Source organism: Zootoca vivipara, chromosome 13 (genome assembly GCF_963506605.1).
Source record: "Zootoca vivipara chromosome 13, rZooViv1.1, whole genome shotgun sequence".
In the NCBI taxonomy this organism is placed as follows: domain Eukaryota; kingdom Metazoa; phylum Chordata; class Lepidosauria; order Squamata; family Lacertidae; genus Zootoca; species Zootoca vivipara.
The window spans coordinates 4558842-4574546 of record NC_083288.1 but is presented as its reverse complement, the minus strand read 5'-3'; the positions used below and the strand labels follow the sequence as shown (position 1 = coordinate 4574546).

Below are 15705 nucleotides of genomic sequence, written 5' to 3'. Positions count from 1 at the left end.
TGTTTGTAGGCAGGAAAATTTGCCCTACATGTAGGGCAAGAGGAATGAACTGGCAGTCCACCAGATTTTGTTGGGCTCCCAATACCCACCAGCTTCAGCCAGCATGACCAATGGGCAGGGTAAAGGGAGCTATACTATAGTCCAACAGCACCTGGAAGGCCACAGGTTAATCACTCACTGACAGAAATATTTTACTTTTCCGTGTGTAAGACAATGCTTTTTGCTAAAAAAAAAGGCTAAAAAAAGGGGCAAAAATTGGGTGTCGTCTTATACACGAATAGTGAATGCAGAGGGAGGGATGCGCGATTAATGGCAGCACCAAGCAGGAGATTGGCAGCAGTGATTGGCGGCTGCGGCAAGGCCTGCTGGTGATTGGCTGTGGCAATTGGGCAGGTGATTGGCAGCTGTGGCAAGTGGGCAGGTGGGCTGTTGGTGGCGGCAAGCAGGCAATTGGCTGCTATGGCGAGGTGTGCAATTGGCAGTGGCAAGCGATCAGCAGTGGCGGGCAGGCGGGGGAGTGATTGGCAGAAGTGATCTCCCCCACCCCCACCCCAAAAGCTAATCAACTTAATTTCGGGTTTAAAAAAATGGTCGTCTTATACACAGAAAAATATGGTATGTAGGCAACTACAGTAGTACCTCAGGTTAAGAACTTAATTAGTTCTGCATGTCCGTTCTTAACCTGAAACTGTTCTTAACCTGAGGTACCAGGTTAAGAACGTTGCGCGATTTCTGTTCTCATCCTGAAGCAAAGTTCTTAACCCAAGGTACTATTTCTGGGTTAGCGGAGTCTGTAACCTGAAGTGTCTGTAACACGAGGTACCACTGTATTTACAAAAAGGCAGCATTTTTGTGAGTTTCCTTTATGTGTGTTGGGATTCCAAAATAATGTGGGTGGAAGCTGCTCTCCAATCATAATGCATTTGTATCGCACTAACCTCAACCATTCTCTCAGCAGGCAAAATTGCTACAACTTAGAAACCATGTCGGATGCTACCTTGAAGTATGTGGGCATGCATGTCTGTGAATAGATACCCATTCCTATTTTATTTTTACTACACAAAACGTTTCCTGATAACCATAAACTAGGCAAGGAAATCACAGAATGAGTTGGGAGTCACCTACTAGTCCAACCTGCTTTCAGTGCAGGATATGCAATGCAAGATGCAACTACAGCATTATTATTATTAATAGTAATTATTTGTCCATCTGACTGGGTTGCCCAAGCCACTCTGGGCGGCATGCCTGACAGATGCCTGTTGAACCTCTGTTCAAATATTTTAAAACTTTCAGGAGAGGTAACCACCTCATGCAGCAGTTTCACTGTCAAGCAGCTCTTACCTTTAAGTTCCTTCTAATGTTCAGCCAAAATCTACTTCCCTGAAATTTCCACCTATACTATTCTATTCCTGTCCTTTGAAGCAACAGAAAACAAATATTTTCAATATTTTGTTGTAACAGCCCTTGAGAGATTTGAGGACTGCTATCATGTTCCTCCTTAAATTTCTCTTCTCCATGCTAAACATGTCTGCTGTTTCTCATAGGCCTTGTGTTTCCAGCCCCCCACCCCCATCCTGGTCACCCTTCTCTGGACCTGCTCCAGCTGGGTCAGTGTCCTTAAAATGTGGCATCCAAGACTGGACACAGTATTCCTGATGCAACCCAACTAGCATAAATGGAATGCAACTACTGTATTATGATCTGGCCACAATGTGCCCATTAATGCAGTACAAGCTTTTCAAGCCATGCTTAAGATTAGCTAAGACACACACTGTCTGCATTTACGGTACATAATGCTAAATCAAGGTGTGTGAAATGTTTAAACACAAGCACTAGCATTCCTCTATTTGTCCACCCAAGAGCAACACAATCATGAACTTGGCTTAGCCCAATACCTGAATCAGTGTTTGTGGTTTGTTTCTCTCCAAACCACAATGTAAAGCCAAGGATTGTTCTTGGGTTTCTGAGACCTGAGGGTATACTCCAAATACAGTACGTATAGTGCTTTCTTAGCATTTCTAACAGGAATCAGGTCTTGGTAGGCTTATTGTACCCATTCTTTGTTATCTGTCCTGCCACTTTCAATTATATACCACTCTGAGATTTTCAGATGAAGGGTGGTATATTAATTTAATAATTAATAATATATTGCTCTTGACTTCTTGAGAGATCCTCCTCTCTCTTTTGAAATAGTTTGCACACCCACACCTCCACCATTTCACTGTTCAGAATCCCCAAGTCCCCGTTTTCTCTCTCATGGTATCGCCTTACTATCATGAACAACTGCGGGAGTATTTTTGGGAGGAAGTAGGGGAAATACATATAAACATACAGTAGCTGCAAGGGTTTGCACTAAACTTACGTTTTGCACTAAACAAACGAGAACAAATACCTGCGCGCTCGCCTCCTATAGTTATAAATGTCAGAAACCTTAATTCAAAAACAAAAAAGGCTGGTAATCTCAGGATCGGCGCGCACTTTCTGCACATTTTGAGGAAAACCTGATACACAGGTATGGAAGAGAGGCCGCATGCAAGGAGTCCGCGTAAATAGGGGGGTTGGCTTTGCCTTAAGCCACTCTGGGTTGCCCCGGGCAAGATCAAAGCACCTAAGAAGCTCAATTAATACAATTCCAGCCAGGATTCCCCGCCTCCCCGTCCCCTCCCGCCTCCCCTCTTCACCTGAGGCGAGGCCCTGCAGCACCGACAGCGCCACGGCGAGCAGCGGCGCGCAGAGGAAGGTGCGAGGCGGCGGCGCGAGCCTCCTCCGCCGCAGGCGCCGCATTTCCCCCGCCAGAAAAGGCGCCTCCTCCTGCTGCTCGCTCTCTTTCCCGAGCGAGGTCGTTAACCGCCGGCCTTCGACTCCGCTCGTCACAATGGCCGCCGAAGAAGAACCTCCTCCCGCCTCGAACCTGGCGCGCCACGAGATTCTGGCCGCGCTTCACAGTACGACACCGCCACTGCGCAGCCGCAGAGTATGGGCGGGCTTTTCGCGTATCGCCCCGCCCTCTTTCTCTCCGTTATTAGCATCGATGTTTTCAACGCGCCAAGATTTAAACGCGCACGCGCTCACCTTTGATTGGTCGGCTTGGCCTTTTTAACGATCCCCTCCGACCAGAGCACACCAGGCAGGTCTTGCACTGCCTCCCGCAGTTTGGTCAAACTCATGTTCGTAGCTTCGAGAACACTGTCCAACCACCTCGTCCTCTGTCGTCCCCTTCTCCTTGTGCCCTCCATCTTTCCCAACATCAGGGTCTTTTCCAGGGAGTCTTCTCTTCTCATGAGGTGGCCAAAGTATTGGAGCCTTGGCTTCAGGATCTGTCCTTCCAGTGAGTCTGCTGTACCACATTACAAAAGGAAACACAACCCTGGAACCTCACACTGCTCAGAGATTTGGAGTGGCGTGCAACACTGGTGTTAGAAGTGGGGTCCATGTTTCCTGCAGCAAGGTGTGCCTGAATCAAGATGGAGGGAGGAATAGCAGCACTCCCTGAGCAGCTTGAGACAATTGAGCAACAGCAGAACCAGCAGTTTGAGCAAATGACCCTGTGGCACAACCAGCAGTTCAGTAGAATGTAGCAGCTGCAAGCAGAGTGTGTGAGAAGCCTTCTTGGAAAGATACGGTAAGTGCGAGGTGAGATTCTACAGGGGTTTGAAAGCGGGATAATAAGCACTTTGCCGTTTTCTTCAAACAAAAATAATTTTGTAGGAATTCATTAGCTTTTAAACAATCATCCATGTAACCTTAATTTGCTAAGTGCCTGAGCTTAAAAGCCTGCCTAAAAGTTAAGTCCTCTGTTCTGCAAGACTTTCTCTTTCATCCCGTTATGCCAGGGGCAACTGAGGGCTCACCCACACTTCCACTCATCCTGTGTTCTCTTCCACTTGTGCCACCGCTCTCCCCCAGAAAACCCACTGTTTACTGTTGAAACACAGCAAACATCAATCGGGTTTCCTGCAGATGTTTTCTCCGATTCAGCAGTAAACAGCAGGTTTTCCCAGGGAAAACATGCAGTGAGCAGTAAACCTCTCAGGCCAATGCCTAGAAAGCACAGGACAAATGGAGGTGTGGGCAAGCCCTGCCTGCTGCAGGGGCAGGGGACTTTGGCCCCTTTGGATGATGCTGAGCTACATCAGCCTCAGCCTGTCTGGCCAATGACCAGGGATGAGTTGCAGTCCCACAGTGGGCGCACAGCTCTCAGGTTTTCCCTTTTCTCGCGAGGAAGCCTATTCAGCATAAGGGAATTTCCCTTTAAAAAAAGGGAGAACTTGACAGCTATGCAGGTGGGTGGGTAGGGGACAACAAAAGTTCCCCATACCCAGATACTGCTCTAATGAGGATAGTCATTGCACTCACTCACCCCGTAACGGAAGGAAATGGAATATTTGTTTAGATACTGAACGATGCAGTAAAAACAACTTGTCCGTCAAATGTTAACCGCCAGGATGTTATAAACAGATGTACCAGTCATCTGCTGTCATATTATATATTTCTTTTAATTGTTTATCTCGTCTATATGTTAATTACCGTAAATAAAATTAATTATTATCTTTTTAAAAGAGAAGGTCCTTGCAGGCTTCCGTAGACATCTGGTTGGCCACTGAAAATATGATGCTGAACTAGGTGGGCCTTTGGCCTGATCCATTAGGACTCTTCTTATATTATTAAAAAGAGTATACAATTTTTTAAAGCACACCTGGGTTTTTTTGAGGGGCGGTGCAAAATCCTGAAAAGGCATCACCACCAGTAAAATGACTTGATAAATCTAAGCAAGTAATATTAATCTCCTTTTAGCTTTTTTATTAAATCTGTTATAAAACTTCTCAGGTAAAAGATGTATTTCACAGTAGATTTGGGAGCAGTGGGAAGGAATTTGGTCAGCTTTCTTATTATTTTAAAAATCCATTTTAAAAGATTGTGTAGGAAAGTAGAACAGGTGGATCCAGCAACAGAACATTGTAGTACTGTGGAATGTTCTTGTTCACCCTTCTAATCAAGTCTGCCCTGTCCTCTACTGTATTCCCTTACCCACCTTTTTCCATTTCACACCCCAAGAGTCAGTCACAACATCCTGTGGTCGTAGGTCATGGAGTGCGCTCAGTTATGCCTGGGCTCTTTGGGGGGGGTGGAAGGGGGTTCTTCCTATAGAATATTGTCTTCTAAAGCTTCTTTGGACTTCTGCAAACCTTGACATTCCCTCCACATCCTCTTCTATGAGGACATTGTTGCTTTGGCAATGTAAGCATTTACACTCGCATCTACAAGAGGGACCTGCAAGAAAATATTGCTCTGTAAAGTGCTTCTGTTGAGGAGACTCTCTTCTCCCTAGTTTTCTGTCTACCTCACCCCACACACATGAACACCCCACACATTCAGCAGACCATGCACACCCAACCAAATTCTCATTGGGCTATTTTGAAGGGTTCTTAGGATTTTTTCTAAAGTTTTTATTTTGTACTTCTGCAAATCTTGAGCTTCCCCAGCACGCTTGTGGGGGGGGGGGCTACCATTTTTTTTACTATGTAAGGATAGGCACTTGAAAAAATGAGTCTAGTATTAGCATAGTAAATTTGGTGGTGGGTTAGAAAGAGGGAAAGCTTTGCAATTCCTTTTTCATCTGTTTTCACAGTACTGTAATTTTTTGAAAATAGATAAACAGACACTCCCAAAGCACCAGATGGCTCTAGGACACTTTCTTCACTGACCTTGTAAAAGGTGACCCCAAAACATTACCACTCAGGAAGATGAGGAAGGCCAAACTATAATATTGTTACAAAAGTCAGGTGTCTGCCCCTCTCTATGCCAAGTGGTGGCAAGAGCCCATGGGGTCTGTGTCCCTTTGGAGAATAGAAGACACGGCAGAGACGGTCTGGCTTTAAGAAAGATGGTTTATTCCGTCTGCATGGAGGGAGTGATGGCATAGTCATTTCAAGAGGCAGCAGTGCAGGCTGCCTGCAGCCAGCCTCCCCCAAAGATGAATCTTTGCTCCTCTTCCCCCTTCTTCTTCCCAGAAACCCCTTGCCCTCCACCAGAGCAGTTACCCTGGCAACCTCCCAAATCCCCAGTCTCTGTTCACACCTGGCAGAAGGGGGTACCTTGCATTGTTCTTGTCCCTCAATTATTCCTTAATCACTGTAGCTCAGGAATTCCTTTGCAGCTTGCATTCTCCCATCATATCAGAAACAACCCAATTCCTAGCATTCATTAATTTCTAGGGCTTACCCTGAATCTATAACAATGTATAAGGTGATTATTTTGAACATTGATGTTTGACAGTCTAAAACTTTAATACATTTTAAAACATTGCAGTAGGAAAGGGAAAAAAGCATATGTGTGAAGCAGAGAAAATGATTGTTTCAATCATAGATCCGAAAGATCACTGCATTTTCTCCTGGTTCCAGATCCCTGTGAAATGCATCACTACAACTTTCATTGTGTGCTCATGTTCTACTGTCACTAAGCAACAAAGAGACTCCTCTCATTTGACAGCTCTGTTCTCTACCGGGTTTCTATCTCCTTTTACTTTGGTTTTAAAATAGTGTTTTCTTCCGTAAGTTGGAAAGGTTTTTGGTTGCGTCTGTGTGCTGTTAGTTTCCGTGAGAGTTCCTGGACAGGATTAGAAAACAATCAAGACTCTAATATCTCTACCTGGAAACAATACAAAAATAATTATGACTTCTGAAGTCACTGCAAGGCAGTTCAGTCACTTAAATTCTCACAAGATGCATCAGAAGCAGCATGAAGACCTCTTAAAGAGAATGTATATGCCTTTTGTGAGAGGACCTGAAGACAGACACATTTTTACCAGTTTCCAGGACAAATGCAGTAATGCTTTTCTCAAATCCAAGCCATTCATTCAGGATGATCTGCCAATAATTAACCCTCCACCGTCGGCCCCCTTCCCACATACGACACACCAGCCTGCAAACAGACGTCTCTCAGTATTGGAAGAGATAAAGCAGGACCAGCGGTGGAACTCAAGAGCAGTGCCAGATATTTCTCTCAGGGCAAAAATTGGAGGTACATGGTGCTATCTTTTACTGTTCTCATTTTATTCACTATATTGTCTGATGAAAGGACGCAAGGTGCAGCCTTGGTACATCAGCCTAAAAGATGTCCCTTAAAGTGCCAAAATGCATGCTGTGCAGAATTTTATTTAACTTTCCCCCTAGTGAATGAAAAAGTTGCAGTGCTGAAGGGGAAACAGGTGAGGGGAATGGGTTGTTTAACCTTTTCTCTGCTGACCATGGTTCTACTTAAGTTCAGTTGGCAAGGCATTTGCAGGGGCAAAAATCTGTTTCCTCCCTGCAGTACTGGGTTTATCAAATGTAGAGGGCAGACTTAACCCTCACTCAGACAGGGTTCTGGGTGCACCCTTTTGGTTTCTTCCATGCAGTATGAGCTAATGCTGTCATTCACTTCAAAGGGGAAAAGTGAAGTACTGCATTTGAGGACACTGGTCTCAAATGCACACATCCCTCTCCTGACCCTGAATAATCTATCCTCCACTGACAGAGACAAGTTGTCGCTGCAATAGACAGGCACATTTCCCCCTCCATCGTGATAGACTGCGTCTGTTGCTGCAATTTTTATTTCCTGTTCGTTTTTATATTGTTTGATATTTTGTGGTTGTAAGCTACCTTGACTTATTGTAGAAAGAAAATACGGTAGGTAGAATTCAAAGTTTTTAAAGCAAATAAATTAAATATCGATAGGTGGTTTGTTAACTATATCATAAGAATATATAAGATGAGATATAGCTTGCCTGTCCAAACAACTCAGATCATGTAATTGTTTGCTAAAGTATATGTTGTGTTGTTCCAAAGGCTCACTAAATCTAAAGCAGAAGAGAGTTGGTTCATTTTTAATCTAAGAGGCTAAATTTAATTTCAGGTTCCCACCTCTGCTGTGGATTCACTATGTGGCCTTGGGTAAATCACTGCACCCCCAACTCGGGTCGCATGCACACCACACCTTGAAAGGACTCTTGTCCTACTTTACCAGTCATTGCTTCACCCAAAGGATCATGGGAACAGTTCCCAGGATTCTTTGTGGGAAGTCATGACTGCTGAAGGGAGGGTATAATACCGTAGTTGTTTAAATGTATGATGTGGAAGTAACCTATATCTGTGAGGAGGGGGATAAAAAGGAACAATATGTACTTCATGGGAGCGTTTGGAGAACAAACACAGTAAAAACTGCAAAACATCAAATTTATAATGTTATATAAATTATATTAAAAGGGGGAGCAGCAGTAAAGAAAATGGCACCCTATTGGGCCTGGTAAACATATAAGCAATTGGCTCTCTGGGTCACAACCTCCAGCCTCCTGTCTACTTCCTGACAGTAGCTCACTGTCTTTTTTGTCTCTCGATCCAGGGACGAAATTAGGCTTTATTTTAATCGGGCCAAAGACCCAGTTTGGCACACTCACCCACTCGCATTTGCGTGCACACACACACACACACACACACACACACACACACACAGGCTGGGAACCTCAATGGTGCTGCTCTGGAGGCTTCACCTGGGGCAAAAACACCCAGCTAGCCCCCCCCCCCCAATACCGTAGTTACGGCACTGTCTAGCTCTCTAGATCCCAAACAAGCTTCCTTCTTAACCCCGTTTTTTCTTCAACCATTCGCCCACTGCCCCATTTCCTTGGATCTTTATTCCTTGATGGCTCTTCCCGAACTCTGCCAACCATGTCTTCCTTTGTGTGTCCCCCCCCCCCCCCCCGTTTCCGGTCATGCAGCCCCTCCTGACATTATGGGTCTCCATAGCTCACACACATTATTAAGTGCTCATTTTGTCAAGCCAGTCTCTTCCGCCCTTTGTTTCTCCTTCTCTACCTGCCCTTCCTTCAGGTTCTTGCTTCTAGTACCTGCTCTGCCCCTTCCTTCAATTACTCTGCCTCGTTGTTACCTGTCTCTTAGGTTCCCCGGCATCTTGGGACCACTTTCTCACTGTGTCTGCTAACCATTAATTTCACTCTCTCTTTTGACTTATAGTGCTCCTTCAGGGGTTTCTGTGGTATTTTCTCAGCCAAACTCAAAATTCACTTCAACTCATTGAAGTGGACTGCGGCAACCATTCAGCTGTTGAGATCTTCCCTCATTAGAAAGTATGTTTGCAAGCATTTCATGGTATAACATTAGTTTGGCAAATTACATACTGCCATAGACTTCATTGTTTCCATCACAGTTATCATAAAATCATTTAAGTTAGTTAACATAGCAATATAAGAGTTATTTAACTTAGTTGTAATCTTTAATACTGTTGTAATACTTTAATACTGTTTAATACTGTAGTAGACTGCATAGCACAAGAAATTCAACACTTTTTTCCAGGATGGACAAGTCCAGTAAAAGTTATACCTGCTCCACCTAAAGTCAAAGAAAATTTTTCGCCTCATAAATTTGCATTTCATGTGGACCCAGACATTAAGGTATTTTTGTTTCCTGCTATTGATTTTGTTGTTTGTATAAACCTGGAACATATATTCAAATTAATACCATTGCAGATATTCATTGCTAAAATGATCATGATAGAGAGGGGGTGGGGTGGAAAACCTATGCAAGTCATTCATGAGTAAGATGATATCTAAAGTTAATGCTGAAAGATGGGATGGATGGATGAATGTCATCTTGTTCAGCGAGATGATTTGAAGTAGTTGCATGGAGTTATGAGTCAAAAAACTTGCTTGATGGACTCAGGTCTATTTTGGCTTCTAAGAGCTGTAGAGGAGGATTGGCGTTATGAGTCACAGTGAGCATAAATGCTTCTTTGCAGGAGAGTTGTGTTCCTGCATCTTTAAAGGAGGCAGTTGTCAAGTGGAGCACTCCAAACTATAGGACGCTATCATTGAATCATACAGTTGGAAGAGACCACAAGGGCCATCCAGTCCAACCCCCTGCCAAGGAGGAAACACCATCAAAGCATTCCTGACAGATGGCTGTCAAGCCTCCGCTTAGAGACCTCCAAAGAAGGAAACTCCACCACACTCCTTGGCAGCAAATTCCACTGTCAAACAGCTCTTACTGTCAGGAAGTTCTTCCTAATGTTTAGGTGGAATCTTCTTTCTTGTAGCTTGAATCCATTGCTCCGTGTCCGCTTCTCTGGAGCAGCAGAAAACAACCTTTCACCCTTTTCTATATGACATCCTTTTATATATTTGAACATGGCTATCATATCACCCCTTAACCTTCTCTTCTCCAGGCTAAACATACCCAGCTCCCTAAGCCGTTCCTCATAAGGCATTGTTTCCAGGCCTTTGACCATTTTGTTTACCCTCCTCTGGACACGTTCCACCTTGTCAGTATCCTCCTTCAACTGTGGTGCCCAGAACTGGACACAGTATTCTAGGTGAGGTCTGACCAGAGCGGAATACAGTGGTACTATTACTTCCCTTGATCTAGATGCTATACTATTGATGCAACCCAGAATTGCATTGGCTTTTTAAGCTGCTACATCACACTGTTGACTCATGTCAAGTTTGTGGTCTACCAGAACTCCTAGATCCTTTTCACATGTCCTGCTCTCAAGCCAGGTGTCACCCATCCTGTACTTGTGCCTTTCATTTCCCCCCCAAGTGTAGTATTTTACATTTCTCCTTGTTAAAATTCATCTTGTTTGCTTTGGCCCAGTTGTCTAATCTCTTAAGGTCATTTTGAAGTGTGATCCTGTCCTCTAGGGTATTAGCCACCCCTCCCAATTTGGTGTCATCTGCAAACTTGATCAGGATGCCCTCAAGCCCATCATCCAAGTCATTGATAAAGATGTTGAATAAGACTGGGCCCAAGACAGAACCCTGTGGCACCCCACTAGTCACTTCTCTCCAGGATGAAGAGGAGCCATTGATGAGCACCCTTTGGGTTCGGTCAGTCAGCCAGTTACAAATCCCCTGAATGGTAGCATTGTCTAGCCCGCATTTTACCAGCTTCATTACAAGAATATCATGGGGCACCTTGTCAAAGGCCTTGCTGAAATCAAGATAGGCTATATCCACAGCATTCCCTTCATCTATAACAGGCTTGTAATTCTGTGAAAAAATTAGATCAGATTTGTCTGACATTACCTATTTTTCAGAAACCCATGCTGACTTTTAGTGATCCCAGCGTTCCGTTCTAGGTCCTCACAGACTGTTTGCTTAATGATCTGCTCTAGTATCTTTCCTGGTATTGATGTCAGGCTGACTGGGCGGTAACTGTTTGGGTCCTCTCTTTTCCCCTTTTTGAAAATAGGGACAACATTTGCCCTCCTCCAGTCTGCTGGGACTTCGTTTGTTCTCCTGGAATTTTCAAAGATTCCTGCCAGTGGTTCTGAAATCACCTCTGCCAGTTCTTTTAATACTCTTGGATGTAGTTCATCTGGCCCTGGAGACTTGAATACATCTAAATTAGCCAAGTATTCTTGTACTACCTCCTTACTTATTCTGGGCTGTGTTTCCCCTGCTGAATCATCTGCTCCATATTCTTCAGGTCGGGCGTTGTTTTCTTTCTTGGAGAAGACTGAGGCAAAGAAGGCATTGAGGAGTTCTGCCCTTTCTCTGTCCCCTGTTCGCATTTCACCATCTTCTCCTCTAAGTGACCCCACTGTTTCCTTGTTCTTCCTTTTGCTACGGACATACCCATAAAAGCCCCTTTTGTTGCTTTTAACCTCTCTAGCAAGCCTGAGTTCATTCTGTGCTTTAGCTTTTCTGACTTTGTCTCTACACGTGCTGGGTATTTGTTTGAATTCCTCTCTGGTGATTTCCCCCTATTTCCATTTTTTGTACATATCCCTTTTAAATCTCAACTCAGTTAAAAGTTCTTTAGATAGCCACCCTGGAGTTCTGCCCTTTCTCTGTCCCCTGTTTGCATTTCACCATCTTCTATGTTAAGTTACACCAGGGTAAATTCTGCTAGTGTAATTTACCAAACTATTCCAAATCAGTTCATAAGTACCTCAGTTCAGCGAGAGAAAATAAAGTTAGTGATAACAGCTCAGTTGGCATTTGCTGTGGAATCGTTCAAAAACAGTTGCTACACATGGAATTCTTTCCAAAATGTGTTATCATTTGTGTTCACACTGAGAGAGGTTTCAGATATATTCTGTGGGAAGAGAACTGCATACAGTAGGAAGGAAATGTAATCACACAGGTAAAATGCACAGTGCCTCCTTAGCATCCCTGCCAGCAGCAACCAATCACCATCAGCACCACCCACCAAGGCATGCACACCCAATCATACTGCTCTGTCCACCATGCTGTGACACAGCACCAAGGGAGCCTCCAAGTGCCCCAGATCACAGCCTCCACAAACACCCCAAGGCCACACCGCCACCAACACACAGCTCACACAAGGAGATGCAAAGGTAAATGTTATTGTAAGCACCCAAAGAGATATACGTTGTAAATGGAACAGCAAACACAGAGAGAAAGGTGCAAAACACATACACCTTGCAAAGAACCATTTGTTTCTTTCATCAAACTTCAAATCCCACATTAGCCAAATTCAGAAATTATGAGGAGAATCTGGCACCCAGGAGTTTTAGGGGATCCTTGCCCCTGCAGACCCATAACACTATATTAGGGGGAAAGTGTGCATAAAAATGAATATATGAGTGAAAATATAATAAAAAACTGTATTTATATTAGGAGAGATTGCCTGCAAGAATGTGCATTTGTCAAAACCGCACACCAAAATGTGCTTATTAAGAGCAATTTGCACTAAAATGCTGAATAATTTTTTAATTAAAAATTAGCTGCAGAAATGTGGAGAACTGAATTTAAGTATGAAACAAATGAGAAACTGAGAGCAACAGTTTTCCATCACTAGCAGACACATTTGTTGTTGTATTTTATGTATTACATAGAGTCATAGAATTGTTGGATCCAAGGGGTCATCTAGTCCAACAGGCATCTTAAATCTAGGGGGCCGAGGTGTCTTCAGCCCCATCACTCTTTGTTAGAAAGGGGCTGGGCCTCCTCAGTGTTGAGAGGGTGTGTTGCAGCTTCAGCAGCTGGCTCCTCCAACGATGTGCGGTTGTCTGTGTGGGGCGTCATTCACATGTGGCACGCAAAGGGCCCCCTCAATCATAGCGGCAACCTGGCACCTCTGTAGCCCAACTACCTGCAATGCAGGAATCTTTAGCCCTTTGTGGGACTCGAATCCATACTCCTGACATTAAGAGCCTCATGCTCTACTGAATAAGCCACTCTGAACATTTTAGGCTGCTCTAAAGGTGCAAGTAGGAAAAGGGGTAGCAATCTTATGCTTGTGTGCTTGGGACATTACACAGCTTGGAAAACTATTCAATTGAAGGACTAATCCCTGCATTATATTTTATGATTTCTCTTCCATAATGGTTTCTTGCGAAGTCAAGTGATCCTTCCTCTGAAGCCTTCAGAGATGAGAAAGCGCGGAAGTATATGTATACCTCAGTGGCTCAAAGGTGAGCTTCTGTTTCTAGTAAGGAAGGGTTCTTTAAACAGTTGGTGTTCACCTCCAATGGCATATAACTGTCTGCTTTGTTCACTATGAGGTTTTTCTCCTGTTACAAATGCTTACAAATATCAATGCACATTGTTACCTGCAAAAAAGGGCCCTGGATGACAGGGTGCTATGTAGGAGCTTTGAGTTGAACCCCTCCTTTATGTCCCACTTCGTTTCTGTGATTGTAAGTTGTTTTAAACTGTTTTTAATATTACATTTCAATGATATAACCTGTCCTGGAACATTAGAGTCAAGTGAGGGTAAATAATAATAATCCAAGCTGACATGCTTCTTTCCCAAAGATTAGCCATCAGGTATGGGAGAGCTTGGAAGTGGGAGCTGAAGAAGCATTTCCCAAAATTTCTCAGCTGTAGCATTTCAGATTACAAGTGGGGATACATATGACTGAATGTTCTTCCATGTGTTTTTTTTAAATAAAAAACCCTTCACATAGGGTAAGTACATGGGATTGCATCCTGTTTCCCATCCTTCCCCCCCCCCCACTGTTGTACCCCACTTCCCTCCCCCCTATTACTTTTCTTGCCACCACTGCCACATGGCAAACAGTGACCCCATCCATACCAAGATACATCTCTCTCACCAAAGTTGTACACAATTATCAATTGTATTGTTTAATATTTCTTTTAATATATCAGTGGCCACGTGATGATTTTAGTTTATAAATTTTATTATTTAATGTTTTAATTGGTATATTAAAGTGTTTCCATAGCTTTGTGCTGATTAGGTCATGTTTTGATAATGTAAGTGTTCTAAGTTTTGTACCAAATTTGTACATATATTACTGAATGACATTGCATACATTGCAGCATCCTTTGGCTATAAGCAATAAACTTGATACGATCATACATTTGTTAGCATTTAAGCTGGGCTAAACTGGTCCCACAGGCCAAATATGCGATTGCTCTCACAAACATGACGAACAACACACAAGTCAGTAAATAAGGCTAACTGCTTTATTTACATATAAATAGATGGGAGCTCTACATCATGACTCCCTCTCTCTGGCATCACAGCCAGTAAAGAGAAAAAACAAAGGAACAACAATCCCACTTCAGGAACAGCAGTAAGACAAACATCCTTTCTACGTCACATCCACTCTGTGGGAACAAAGCACATACAGTCATATGATAATCCTATGACTGCAGACGGGGAATGAATCTCCTAACAACATTATGGAGTATGCATATCTCATTCTGTGCTTCATAATTCGGCCAGATTTTTTTTCATGAAATAAGCTCTTCCATTTTAGACACCTTTTCTGTGAACGTATAAAATAACCGAACTCTGTCTGTCCCCCACACTTATATGCACAGTCGATGGCTCTTATGGAACCAGCATTACAAAATCTGTCCACCTTTGTGGGGTGGAAATCTGTGTTATTTATTTCACTGTCTAGCCACGACCAGTGCTGTAAAACCTCTTTCCCTTCTTTTTAATGAAGAGCAAATGAAGACATTCCCTGGGATAGAATGTTGCCACCCAAAGTCAGGCCTCCAGAAACAACAGCAGAGCCAAGGGCTGATAGTGTCTCGCAGCGAACGAAGCAGTATGAACCAGAAGCAGAAACAAGCCAAGTCAGTGAACTTTATTTTAGCTTGTTTATGAGTTGTTGTTGTTGTTTGTTGTTTAAATCATAGTCATAGATCAGTGGTAGAACACACACTTTTTATACAGGTGCCCCCCATGTTTAATTCCCTGGCTCTCCAGTTAAAAGGGTCTCAAGTAGCAGAGCTGGGCAAGAACTCTACTGCAGACCCCCAAGAGCTGCTGCTAGTCAGGAATGAACAGTATGAGGCTAGATGGATGCTCTGGCTAAGTATCAGGTAAGTTCACATGTAATATAGGAGAGCAATAGTTCCAACAGTAGATGCTGAACTGCTCTGGATTGCCCTACTGCTTGATTGTGGGTTGGTGGCTCTGTTTAAATGCTGTCTCTCTTCAATAATGTTTTTGTAAGTATTTAGCTAAGTTGCCTTGGGACTCATTTTTAGTGCTGAAAAGTGAGGAATGAATTAACCAGGCAAGAAATTGGGGACAGGGATGGGATTTTTCCATGTGGAATTTTTTGTTTACTCTTTTTTATTTTTAACAAATTTAACAGAGAACTAAGAAAGGAAAGGGACACGGGTGGCACTGTGGGTTAAACCACAGAGCCTAGGGCTTGCCGATCGGCTTGCCGATTTGTTTTCTTGCCAAAGGATGTGGGTAG

General features: G+C 43.6%; 2 protein-coding genes across 2 annotated transcripts in view; one reads left to right on the top strand and one right to left on the bottom strand.

Annotated features, from left to right (window-relative positions):
- The window catches only part of ZPBP (zona pellucida binding protein), a 36316-nt gene extending 33532 nt beyond the window's left edge, over window positions 1-2784 (bottom strand). Inside the window, exon 1 of the mRNA XM_060282066.1 lies at window positions 2682-2784. Within this exon, the coding sequence (XP_060138049.1) occupies window positions 2682-2784 (103 nt within the window). The remainder of the gene's footprint in view (window positions 1-2681) is intronic.
- A 3887-nt stretch (window positions 2785-6671) lies between these two features.
- The window catches only part of SPMIP7 (sperm microtubule inner protein 7), a 30321-nt gene continuing 21287 nt past the window's right edge, over window positions 6672-15705 (top strand). Inside the window, exons 1-4 of the mRNA XM_035110573.1 lie at window positions 6672-7020; window positions 9351-9448; window positions 13361-13434; window positions 14938-15070. Coding sequence (XP_034966464.1) covers window positions 6672-7020; window positions 9351-9448; window positions 13361-13434; window positions 14938-15070 — 654 coding nt within the window. The remainder of the gene's footprint in view (window positions 7021-9350; window positions 9449-13360; window positions 13435-14937; window positions 15071-15705) is intronic.